At 42.5% G+C, this 13,067-nt stretch overlaps 1 protein-coding gene across 9 annotated transcripts in view; it reads left to right on the top strand.

The window, feature by feature from the left end:
- Window positions 1–13,067, top strand: part of plekha7a (pleckstrin homology domain containing, family A member 7a) — a 114,529-nt gene that overhangs the window by 91,555 nt on the left and 9,907 nt on the right. For 5 of the 9 annotated variants that reach the window (XM_037540239.1, XM_037540237.1, XM_037540241.1 and 2 more), the window contains 11 exons: window positions 966–1,445; window positions 2,772–3,303; window positions 3,762–3,845; window positions 4,082–4,189; window positions 5,773–5,826; window positions 6,080–6,163; window positions 6,742–6,810; window positions 8,680–8,760; window positions 9,359–9,508; window positions 9,693–9,794; window positions 9,963–10,071. In XM_037540239.1, the coding sequence (XP_037396136.1) occupies window positions 966–1,445; window positions 2,772–3,303; window positions 3,762–3,845; window positions 4,082–4,189; window positions 5,773–5,826; window positions 6,080–6,163; window positions 6,742–6,810; window positions 8,680–8,760; window positions 9,359–9,508; window positions 9,693–9,794; window positions 9,963–10,071 (1,853 nt within the window). The remainder of the gene's footprint in view (window positions 1–965; window positions 1,446–2,771; window positions 3,304–3,761; window positions 3,846–4,081; window positions 4,190–5,772; window positions 5,827–6,079; window positions 6,164–6,741; window positions 6,811–8,679; window positions 8,761–9,358; window positions 9,509–9,692; window positions 9,795–9,962; window positions 10,072–13,067) is intronic. The other 4 variants (XM_017711147.2, XM_037540243.1, XM_037540240.1 and 1 more) reach the window with 3 other exon arrangements.

Below are 13,067 nucleotides of genomic sequence, written 5' to 3'. Positions count from 1 at the left end.
TGCTGTTCAGTGCCTCATCTGTGGTTTTGTGCAGCCATGTAATTTTGCTGTGTTGTGCGCACAAATGGAAAAACATCTACAAGTGACAAAAAGATCTTTTGCCTCTCATAAAAAAGGCAAAGGATGCCATTGCTTCAACCACTTTTGCTCACTTAGCTCAGATTTCTGTAGGCCAGTTTGAGCTGATTTGGGAGATGGAGCTCTGTATGTGATAGAAATGGAGGACAAACTAAGTCTTTTGATGTTGTTTAAAGTTGTATCTGCTGGCACTCAACCCTCCAATGACACTGGCTGTTGCTATGCCAACTACAGAGACGATAAATGGTGGTGGAGTGAGTTCGAGTTGCTCATCTTGCTGCTATTCACTCGATTTTTTTTGATGTATCTGAATACTGCCGTTTTTTCTGTAACTGTAACAGATTACAGTTATCCTTTTTGTGTCCGGATTGTTATAAATACTGCATTACTACCCAACCTTACAAATGACCAATGCCTGAATTTGACCAACTTAACAGAACACTGTGTTGTTCATCCTTTTTTTAATTTGATTACTTGTAGGTCTTTACAGAAAATCTTTTAATGTAAGCGAGTCTGGAACTGAAATTTACATACATTTCCTTTAAATACCTCTTTTGTTCCTGTAACTGAGTAAGGACTTGACTTTTATAAGAGAGAATGAGCAAGAAATCAGTCACCTTTGGAAGGTTGAGGGGTTAATTAAAATTTCCACAGCTTGAAGAGCCCTAAAGCTTGCATTGCTCTAATCTAAACTCATCCAATTTCACTTCCAATTTCAAGCTGGCAGAACTGTGTTTTGGTACTCACATTATGTCATTCAGTAGATGCCATGGTTATTAGGGGCACCAGACCTTAAGTCATGGTTAATTGTAGAATTCTCATGGCACTTTCCAGACAAATTAATCAGCTGAATGAGAAAATAACACCCTCTCATTTTTCCCACACAGTGTCTTTGAAGAGTTAGATCACCCAGACAACTTGGACACAAGTGAGAAGGTTGAGAAGCAGGCAATACGTCAGATTAACCACATCCAAAACTACGTGTTTCTCCAAGCAGAAGCTTCTCAAAATGACAGGACAGAGCTGCAGAAGCAGGAGGTGTTAGTGGGGGAGGAGGAGAGCCGGGCTGTCCTGCCTGAAATGGAGCAGGTGAGGGGGAAGTCACCGGGGGTTAGGACACTGGAGGTCGAGCTGTCAGCTCCAGAAGTAGCAGTGACTTCTCACGCCCCCTCCTGCATCCCTTCCCGTGCTGCATCAACCCTGCCAGCTTCTTTTCGGAGTGGGGTAACCGTGGAGCAAAATGGATTGGTGGAATATCAGAGGGGCCCCACGCCGCACTCCGACACACCCACACACACTCAGGGGAGGAAGAGCACTCTGGAACAGGTGGAGAATTGGGTCAAAGTGCAAAAAGGAGAGCACAGAGGGTGAGTCTGAACTTGGATACCCAATCCTGTTTTCTCACAAAAAACATCAGATCTGTAATTAGGGCTGATCGTGTGATAACCTTTATTATAACTAGGAGTTATAATCAGATTCAGTACTTTTATGGTACCAACTGAGTATCGGATAAAGTAGCTAGGTAGTCAGTCTTATTACCATCAGCAAGCCAGTGAGTATGCTTATTTCAAAATCTAGACTGCTGATTAGCTGTCCAAATGACATTCCTTAAGCATATTATTAATGTCAACATTTCTTAATTCAAAAAACGTATATTGTTAAATATAATTTTTTATTTAAAGCAGTAATTGACTTTTTAACTCAGTATTTTAAGAAGGTATTGAAAAAAGTATCATTCAGGAATAGGTATTAAAATTAAGGTATCTGTAGCTGTAGAGGTACTGAAAATTTTTGAACAATACCCAGCTCTAGGCACAGCGCTACCATTATTGAAAGTTCTGTCTGCGCTACAAGTATTTTTACAAATTCTTTTGAGCAGTAACTAACTCATTATTCAACAATCAATCACTAACCGGCAAGCCAATCAGATTTCAGAACCGAAACTGCTAGTTTTATTAATGCTATTTTGATGGGTACTGTCCTTGAAATGTAATCGTATGAGCCACCTTGGGTACCTTAATAAAAGTCCTGTATATACGCACACTTCAACTGAATACCGTATTATTGCGGCTTGATTGATGCCCTGACTAGACTAGTTTTGACTCAGTGTACCTCAGTAGCTCTCTAATGCCATCACCGTCTACCATGCCTTTCTCTAGAATTTTGCACAGCCATGTCTATTTTGCACACAATTATCTATTTTTAGCCGCAAGCTTGATTTTAGTTTAATTAGGTTAATTATTTACATTCTTAACTACAGAGTTTTTTTGTGGTCCAGTAATATAACAGAAGAAATATTAACACTAACAGTTCGTTGTATTCTATTCACATTACTTGGAAATTTATGCATAACAAATAACCATAATTGAGTACAGAACACTTTTATTTTTTAGTTAACAATCATATTAGTGTTATTGTGACAAAACTGACATTTTCCATAATCAGTGTCAATGACTAATTGCCTTTGCCAACAAATCATTGTAGCCCTCCTTAGCATGCATACTTGCACCTACCTTTAGACACACTTGAACAAAATAAGCAGTGAAAGGAGGCTTACATGAAAATATTACTTACACACATCTCCCTCTGGTGGTCGAATTTTAACAACACCTCAGAGCTCAGCATCCAAGTTTTTTCTCTGTAAAAGTCTTGTTATTGATGTGGAAATAATTAAGACCTGCTTCAAAACCCAGAGCCATCTCCAGCGAAGGTAACCTCTCACGCCAAAACCCTCCAGTGCAGTCCAATTTTGGAGCAGCTGAAGCCCAGCAGTTCATGTCCAAGAGTCCATACCACAGTCCACCAAACTCACACCGGCAGCTTACCAGCGATTACAAATATGCCCAGGACCGCATTAGTCACTTTCGGGCAGCACAAGGCCAGCCTTTTCAGCCTACCACGAGGGACGGCACTGTTTGGCAGCTGTATGAGTGGCAGCAGAGGCAGCAGTATCGCCACGCCAGCCCCACTGCCCCCATTTATGTTCCAGCTCCAGACTACTCCACTGCTGTCTCTTCCACCAGAGTGAACCCAGACGTTGCACGCTCTGTCTCTGTGCCCCCTACTCCTGCTGACATCCCTCCACCTGGGCCCCCAGGGCCTAGCATGCTGTCCCCTCGGAGACCCCACACCCCTGCTGAGCGGGTGACGGTTAAGCCCCTGGGGGACAGACCCATGGTGGAGGTGCCACCGTCCAGTTCTCCCCACCGAATATACTCTCAAAAGGTATGTAGCTGACTAATGCAGAAATTCAGTTACACAGTAAAGGTGATGTTTGTATGATTGACATATAATGATTGTAAAATATTTTGTTTCCATTCTAAACCAGGAGAACTCACTCTAAAACTGTTTATCTTTAATGCTGTCAGCCTAGATCAGATGTTAACATGCCAGATTGAAATGAGTTTTTATGCATTTCAAGGGCAACCACATGGAGTTCTCTTTATTTTCTGACCCCTTTTAATCTTTGCTTAAGCTAACTTAGTTTGTTTTGTTTTGTGCCCTTAAAAAGTTGACATTCTCTTGATTCAGTAAGGTGTTACATTCAAAACAAAGGTCACATAATGATTTAAAGCTCGTTTCTTTTTTCTGTGAATAGCTGAGCTAAATATATTTTATTGTATAGCTACCTCCACTTGTTTTGTACAGCTTCACTTATTTCCTGTTTCTGTTTGTTTTTCGAGTCTGCCACAATCGAAAGACGCTCCATACCTCCATCAGGCTACATCACTCACACTGTCAGTACTCCTAGTCTTCATGGAAAAACAGTAAGACCCTTGTGCCACTGCTGTATTTTCTAGAAAGTTTTTTTTTATTTGCACTGTCTTGTTTTTATGTAATAAAATGGATGATAGGACAAATAGTTGGTTAACGCATCAGTTAAGACATTGAGCAAGTCTCTTACTGGAAACAGTCTTTGATCGGCCCTGTCTATCAGAGCCATGGGCTGACATACAGTAATCATCACACCTGTTTCTCTGCTCACTGTGGTGTCTCTGGTTAGCCGGAGGAACTTACCCTCCTGCTTATCCAGCTCCGGAGACATCAGGCTATGATGGCAGGGGTGCGCAGCCAAACTCTGGCCCATCTACGGCAGCTCTCCCGACCGAAGGTTAGGCCTTGGTCCGGCTAATCTCACTCCTCTAGCCTGTCTGTACTGCAGGCAACATCAATACACCAGCCTCCTTTGCCCCAGAGTGCCTAGCTGTCCATTTGGCTGCTATAGCTGTGTTCTTGAGTGTTATATTGGCATGGCATGTTATGCAACTAGCCACCTCTAGATCCACAATCATTTCAGCATGGATTTTGGCTTATTGCATTTGCTAAAGGCCTGTTTTCATTTCAGAGCTTCATAGTAAAAGCTGTCAGTTTTTTGTTTGTGTATCTGCTTGAAAAAGGTGTATGTTCAAACCAACCTTCTGAAATGTAAAATGACTGATACAGTTGTGGAATGAGAAAAATTGCTTGACAAGATCAGTCTGAAATGTTAAACTAATCACAGCTATTAGTTGGCTGAGACGAAAGGCAGTTTTGAAAAACTGATAAAAATAACCAATAAATAGTTTATAATTTATCCAACTATTTTACCTTTGCATATTCAGTATGTCTAGGACAGTTTTTTTTCATGGTTGGTGTTTCAAGCTAAAGCAGAGCCCTGAACTCATTGTCTGCTGTAAAGCTTCAGCCAAGCTGTTTGAAAAGAAAGAAAAAAATAATAGCCCGTGTTACTGCTTGGTGGATGCATTCTTTCTTGTACTTTGTTTTCGTCCTAAGTGTTTTAAGGTTTAAGTGCATCAGCCTTGAAGTTTTCAAGTGAGATGCACTCTTTTTTCCATATATAAAAACTTCATATGAAAAGATGTCAAAATTACTAAATATGAAATACTGTTTTCATGGCAGGTCAGTGAGACAGTCACTCACACCACAGCTCATAGCAGTCTGTGAAACTAAGATAAAATAAAGGTAAAATCGTTATGTAATTTCAGACTATTGATCAAAGAGCAGAACACTTATGCAAGATAGTCATATAGATCATAGCATTGCAAGGTGTAGTGAGTTTATTATTGAATTCATCAACTAATGACCAAACTGTTCAGGATTTGAATTTAATGTTGTAGCTAGGGCTGTCGATTGGTTATAGTAATTCATTCCATTTTTTGTGGTTAATCACATTTGTTTTATTTGTTTGTCCTTATAGAAATATTAAGACGTCCAGTGAGAGCAACTGTAGCTGGATATTCCAATCATTATGACTGTATATTTAAAATATATATATATATATATATATATATATATATTATATATATATATATATATATATATATATATATTTAATAATCATTCTTCAGCTTTTTCTTCTTTGCAGACTATTTAAAAGCTGTGTTTGAACAAGAGGGCTACAATAGACATTAGCCTACACTGATATGGATGGTTTGAAATGTAAAACTGGAAACAAAAAAAAAAAGAAAATAATAGCATTGATATATGTGAACTCAGCAGTGCCGTGTATGACACCTTTGGGGTGGAAACATATAACAATTAATCATGTATTTCATACAACACCCCTCATTATTGAGTGTTTCAGTGCTTCAATGAGAGCAGTTACAGACTGAATGTATGGAGCAATCAATAGTTTGGTAGCGTTTTCAGGCATGAAAAGTTACATATTGTCTTATTTTGTTTTTCCTTCTGAAGGCTGATGATACTTATGTGCAGCTGAAGAAGGACTTGGAGTACCTGGATCTGAAGGTGGGGCTTGGCGATGTCAGACTTCTCTCTATTATCGGGTCTTGTCCTTGACTATCCTCTCCTGTTTTCAACACAACAACACTGATCTATAGGGCCAAGTCACCAAACTGATGAATTAAAATCTTATTCTTTGGTATTAATTTGCTTCAGTCCAATTTAAAGAGTAGTGATCAACTTGCTAACACTAGAGCAATGCTTGCAGCAGTCGAGACAGAGCTGCATTTGACCAGATGTTTTTCTTCGTTTAATGCAGATGAAAAGCATAGAGCCGTTGATCCTCATGGTGCACAGTATGTTACAAACCTGCACTGCGGGGGGTTTGGCACCTCTCTGGAACGTAAGCACTGACTGCCTCCAGAGTGTCACCATCCCCTCATTGCTTAACAATGTGAGGTGTGCCTACAGCTTTATGTTAGCTCAAGCCATACACACCCCCACATGCCTTTCCTCCCAACATGTTGTGCAATTGCTATCATGTGACGACTGGTTGGCTGATTGGCGGTTTGATGGGGGGGGTGGCCAAGTGCATGTTCAAAGCATAATGTGTAGTTAGCAAGTCTCTGTTTTTTCTTTCTGCCTTCTTCCTTACTTTACCTCTGTCTTTCTCTCTTTCTCTCCTTTTTTCTTTTCCTTGCTCTCTTCCTCTCTGTCCCTCTCTCTGGCTCTCTCATTTGAAAAAGTAAACCCAAGGATGCAGTATTTGTCTATGTAGAGTTTATTTTATACAGTGCTTTTTTGTCACGTTATTTTGTTAGCATGATCTTCATCTAGAGTCCAAGGGCAAGTGCAGCTCATACTCATGTTCATTTATAAAGAGTTCATTTATGAACACTAAGCTGTTTTCTGTATTCTGCTTTCTGTAATTCTATTTTGGAGACCCAAGAGAAAATGAGTTTTCTTTGCACTGTTCTGCAGATGGCTGGGAATGAAACACTGAAAGGACGGCTGCCCAAACCAGTCAGGGTGGCAGAGAGTGATGTTGATGTGAGTATGAAATGATCAAATCCCATAAAACTTTCAGTCATTGCTCCTTTATATACTACATTACATCTACAGATTTTTTAGTGCATAAAGTCTTTTTGAAAAAAAGTTACCAAATAAACTTAATTCAACTGTTTGGTAATTATAGACATTTGGGGCTCTTGAGATTTCATCTGTGTATGCTGTTTGAATGAGTAGAAAAAAGAGCCTTGGGCCCTTATTTTTCATTTTTTGTGCATAAAGAATATTTTATCTGGAATATTTAACTATTTATAAAGCCATCATTTTTCTGTCAGCTATGAATATTTTATGGAATTAAACAACAATAACTCAAAGAGATTAAGGGCATGAATAATTCATTCAAAGAAAAGGTGTTGCTTTCAGTGGAAATGGTTATAAGAAGTGTATTCTGCAGTAGATTTGTTTTCCACTTTTATGTCAACATTCCACTTTGCAAAACACTTTAATAGCCTTTTGATAAGAACTACTACAGCACATTTTATAAACAGTATTCAAACTAGAGTGATGAAATTATATTGTTTTGTTTATTTACCTCACTATAGTTTAAACATTATATCCTATGTTATGAAAGAATATAAATTAACTAGAGTTTATTATTGAATTCATCAACTAAGAATATAAGAGTATGAATTAACTAGAAAGGGGAAGGTCTTGAACAAATGTTAAGTTGGCTTGAAAAAGCCAGTTAATTTCCTTAAAATATTAAATGGTTAAAAACTCTTGATAGAATTTTGCCAAAATGTTGTTAAGCAGAAGCTGCAGTGTCCGTCATGTTGGTAATTTGTTGCTAGGTGCTACTGTGAATGAAGTTCCACCTTAAATTCTGTGCCACCTTAAATAAGGTTCCAACTTAAATTCTGTGCACCTTTAATTTAATTGCTATCTTTAAAAAAAAGTTCCACCTTAAATTCTGTGCCACCTTAATTTTATTGCTATGTTAATTAAAGTTCCACCTTAAATTCTGTGCCACCTTAATTTTAGAGCTACCATGAAGAGAGTTCCACCTGAAATTCCATGCCACCTTAATTTTAGTTCTATATTGATTGAAGGTCCACCTTAAATTTAGTGACACCTTAAAAAAAGTTCCACCTTAAATTCTGTGCCACATTAATTTTACTGCTACCTTAAGAAGAGCTGTTCCACCTTAAAAATTCATTATGTGTGCTCATACTGCTGAGCATTAGTCTGTGAGACTAAGTGTTCTGTGCGTGAGCGTGTGTGAAAGGTGCCCATTGTGACATCACAAATGTGAATGTCGCTAACATTCGGCCCATTCATTCCTATGGGAAAAAATATCATCTATGAACGATAATTTATTAAAACTGTAAGTCGGATTCCTTAGAAAAGCACAAGCAACCTAATCTCAGTTATAGGATCCATGATGTTGAAAAGTGGCTCTAGCTCGAAAACTGTACGAGGAGTTGCATTTAGTTTTTTTGAGTATAGAATAATAATAAGAAGAAGATTATGAAGAACAGTAAACTGGCTTTTTCAAGCCAACGTAATTGTAAACAAGCTATGATTAAAAGTGCTACAGAATCCCAGCAAGCTCCTTCTGAATATTCTGCTTTCTTTCTGCTTACAACTGAAGCTCCTGAAATCAGAAGTCTAGCTAAGGAAAGTGGAAAGCAGTGTGTGTAGAAATGCACAAACTACCCACAGTATTCAAACCAGGGATTAGCAGTGAAGTACATGTACTCTTTATCAGGTCTTAATAATAGTGGAGAATATATGTATGAATATATATGCATATGTATATATACATTATTTACCCAGTCCTGTCTTGCCTGGGGAAATACTGTAAGTTATTTTCAAATGTTAGTCTCTAAGGTTATCTGTTGCCATCTGCAGGTGAAACTGAGTCGTCTATGTGAACAGGACAAAATCCTGCAGGAGCTTGAGATCAAACTGAGCACACTAAAGGAGGATAAGGTACTGTACTATTGGTTCAAAGTCGTACCGCATCACATAATTGTACCACAGGCTTCCACAGTTAATGTGTTGTTGTTGAAGTTTTCCTGATCATTTCTAGCCTTTAATTAAACAATGCCAAATGGGCACCCTGGTCAAATGAATTGTTTTGTTGATTTTCTTAGTGGAAATAAGTACTGATCCTCTTCAGAGAACACACTTAATGCATAATTGCTTTTTATTTGCTGCATTTCACATATTGGACCAAAAAAAATAAATAAAACATAAAATGTGGCCAGTGCAAAAGCTGTGGCACATTTTTTATTTCATGCTTTTTTTCCTGAATGTGTTAAACTCAGCAAATAAGAACAAGTAATGTACTAAAGTTTCTGCAAAATGTATACTAAGAAAAATTAACTTACTTTCACTTAGAAAAATGACACATTTCATTTGACCAACATAATCAAACTTCTGAATACGACTGTAAATGTTGCTAACACTTTAAAACAGTGTAATAAATAACCAAGATTGATACTTTCTATCGCAGTTAAATCTAGATGGACCCATACAGTATACTTTCATTTTTCTGTTTTTCTTTCGTTCTCTCTTCCTTTCCCAGGACAAGCTAGAGTCAGTTCTGGATGTGTCACACCAGCAGATGGAGCAGTACCAAGACCAGCCAGCACACACAGAGAAAATTGCCTACCAGCAGCGGCTGCTTCAAGAGGACCTGGTCCACATCCGTGCTGAGATCTCCAGAGTGGCTACGGTGGGTTTGAGCATAAATAACACTAGCACAGCCATCTTTAATGTCCAGCTACATTGGGTGTTACATCAGGTTACAGTGATACTGTAAACAGCAGACCAAGAACCTTTGATTTTAATGTTTTCTTATATGTCAGTACTTTATATGTCCTGCAGAGGATTTACTTTTTGGTTGATGTGTTATGCAGGAGATGGAGAGAGCATGGGAGGAATATGGTCGGCTAGAACAGTCAGTACAGCTGCTGAGAGAAGCACTGCAAGCCCAGATGAACCTCTGTACAGTGCCTCAGGTGACTCAGTGTCTGTCTTTCTCTTCTCTTTCTCTCTCTATCTTTCACTTACATGAGGGCATGGGGACAAGGACTCTACTTAGACAACTTATTCTGACTGACCAAATCAATTACTGGATGAGTAATACTGGATAGTGTGCGTGATGCACTGTATGTGTATGTGTTCAGGAGAAAACACAGTTGAAAAGAGAACTTTGGAGGATTGAGGATGTGATGGCTGGCCTCAGTTCCACCAAAGACACCTTTAAAATCACCATTGACTCAATGCAGAATCCAGGTGAGGGATATTTTATTCCAGTTTTTTAATGTATTGATTCAGTGGACCTCTCCATGGATCACCACCTTATCGTGGTGGAGAGGTTTGTGTGCTTGAAGGACCCTAGGAGCTATGTTGTCTGGAGCAAAAGCTCCTGGTAGGGTCTCCCATGGCAAACTGGTCCTAGGTGACAGGCCAGACAAAGTGTGATCCATAACCACCCCTATGAGGACAACAAAGCAGGACTCGTGTACCCTGCCCGGATCAGGGTTACCGGGGCCCCACCCTGGAGCCAGGCCTGGGGGAGGGGCTCGCCAGCGAGCGTCTGGTGGCCGGGCATTCACTCATGGTGCCCGGCCGGGCCCAGCCCGAAGGAGCTACATGAGTCCCCCCTCCCATCGACCCACCACCGATGGGAGGGGCAGTAGTAGGGGTGCGGTGCATTGTGGATCGGGCAGTGTCCGAAGGCGTGGGCCTTGGCGTTCTGATCCTCGGTTGCTGAAACTGGCTTTTGGAACTTGGAACGTTACCTCACTGGCGGGGAAGGAGCCCGAGTTGGTGCGCGAGGTCGAGAGATACCGACTAGATATAGTCGGGCTCACCTCAACACACAGCTTGGGCTCTGGGTCCAATCTCCTTGAGAGGGGCTGGACTTTTTTCTTTTCTGGAGTTGCCCATGGTGAGAGGCGGCGGGCAGGTGTGGGCTTTCTCATAGCCCCTCGACTCGGCGCCTGTATGTTGGGGTTTTCCCCGGTGGACGAGAGGGTAGCTTCCCTACGCCTTCGGGTTGGGGAACGGGTCCTGACTGTTGTCTGTGCTTATGCACCGAACAGCAGTTCAGAATACCCAGCCTTCATAGAGTCCTTGGAAGGGGTGCTTGAAAGTGCTCCTCCTGGAGACTCGATTGTCCTACTGGGGGACTTCAACGCTCATGTGGGCAATGACAGTAAGACCTGGAGGGGTGTGATTGGGAGGAATGGCCTCTCTGATCTGAACCCGAGTGGTGTTCAGTTTTTGGACTTCTGTGCAAACCACAGTTTGTCCATAACGAACACCATGTTTGAACACAAGGATGTCCATAAGTGCACATGGCACCAGGACACCCTAGGCCGCAGTTCAATGATTGACTTTGTAGTCGTGTCAGCGGACTTGCGGCCATGTGTACTGGACACTCGGGTAAAGAGAGGAGCTGAGCTGTCAACTGATCACCACCTGGTGGTGAGTTGGATCAGGTGGTGGGGGAAGATGCCAGTCAGACCAGGCAAACCCAAACGTATAGTGAGGGTTTGCTGGGAACGTCTGGCAGAAGAACCTGTCAGATTGATCTTCAACTCACACCTCCGTCAGAACTTTGACCAGATATCGGGGGAGGTGGGGGACATTGACTCAGAATGGGACATGTTCCGCTCCTCCATTGTTGAAGCGGCTGACTGTAGCTGTGGTCGCAAGGTAGTTGGTGCCTGTCGGGGCGGTAATCCTCGAACCCGGTGGTGGACACCCCAGGTGAGAGATGCCGTCAAGCTGAAGAAGGAATCCTACCGGACATGGTTGGCCTGTAGGACACCAGAGGCAGCTGGCAGGTATCGACAGGCCAAGCGATCTGCGGCTTCAGTCGTTGCCAAGGCAAAAACCCGGGTGTGGGAAGAGTTCGGTGAGGCCTTGGAAAGTGACTTTAAGTCGGCTCCGAAAAGATTCTGGCAAACCGTCAGGCGACTCAGAAGGGGAAAGCAGTGTGCCACTAGCACTGTATATAGTGGAGATGGTGTGCTGCTGACTTCGACTGAAGACGTCATTGGGCGGTGGAAGGAATACTTTGAGGACCTTCTCAATCCCACCGACACGTTCTCCAGTGAGGAGGCAGAGTCTGGGGACACGGGAATAGGCTTGTCCATTACTGAGGCCGAAGTCGCTAAGGTAGTTAAAAAGCTCCTTGGCGGCAGGGCTGCAGGGGTGGATGAGATCCGTCCCGAGTTCCTCAAGGCTCTGGATGTTGTGGGGCTGTCTTGGCTGACACGCCTTTTCAACATTGCGTGGACATCGGGGGTGGTGCCACTTGATTGGCAGACTGGGATGGTGGTGCCTCTTTTTAAAAAGGGGGACCGGAGGGTGTGTTCCAACTACAGGGGAATCACACTCCTCAGCCTCCCTGGTAAGGTCTATGCAAGGGTACTGGAGAAGAGAGTCCGGCTTATAGTCGAACCTCGGATCCAGGAGGAGCAGTGCGGGTTCCGCCCTGGTCGTGGAACACTGGACCAACTCTTTACCCTCTCCAGGATTCTCGAGGGTTCATGGGAGTTTGCCCAACCAGTCCACATGTGCTTTGTGGATTTGGAGAAGGCATTCGACTGTGTTCCCCGGGGTATTCTGTGGGAGGTGCTTCGGGAGTACGGGGTACATGGCTCTTTGCTACGAGCCATTCAGGCCCTGTACAAACAAAGCAGGAGCTTGGTTCGCATGGCCGGCAGTAAGTCAGACTTTTTCCCAGTGAGAGTTGGACTCCGTCAGGGCTGCCCTTTGTCACCGATTCTATTCATAATTTTTATGGATAGAATTTCTAGGTGCAGTCAGGGGATGGAGGGTGTCCGGTTTGGTGACCTCAGGGTCACATCGCTGCTGTTCGCAGATGATGTGGTCCTATTGGGGACATCAGGCCGTGAACTTCAGCTTTCACTGGATCGGTTTGCAGCCGAGTGTGAAGCGGCCGGGATGAGGATCAGTACCTCCAAATCCGAGGCCATGGTTCTCACGCGGGAAAGGGTGGAGAGCCCTCTCTGGGTCGGGGATGAGCTCTTGCCTCAAGTGGAGGAGTTTAAGTATCTCGGGGTCTTGTTCACGAGTGATGGTACAAGGGAGCGGGAGATTGACAGGCGGATTGGTGCTGGGTCAGCAGTGATGCGGGCTCTTTACCGGTCTGTTGTGGTAAAGAAAGAGCTGAGCCATAAGGCAAGGCTCTCGATTTACTGGTCGATCTATGTTCCCACCCTCACCTATGGTCATGAGCTTTGGGTAATGACCGA

Source organism: Pygocentrus nattereri, chromosome 7 (genome assembly GCF_015220715.1).
Source record: "Pygocentrus nattereri isolate fPygNat1 chromosome 7, fPygNat1.pri, whole genome shotgun sequence".
Classification (NCBI taxonomy): Eukaryota; Metazoa; Chordata; class Actinopteri; order Characiformes; family Serrasalmidae; genus Pygocentrus; species Pygocentrus nattereri.
This window is presented reverse-complemented; position numbering and strand designations above follow the sequence as displayed.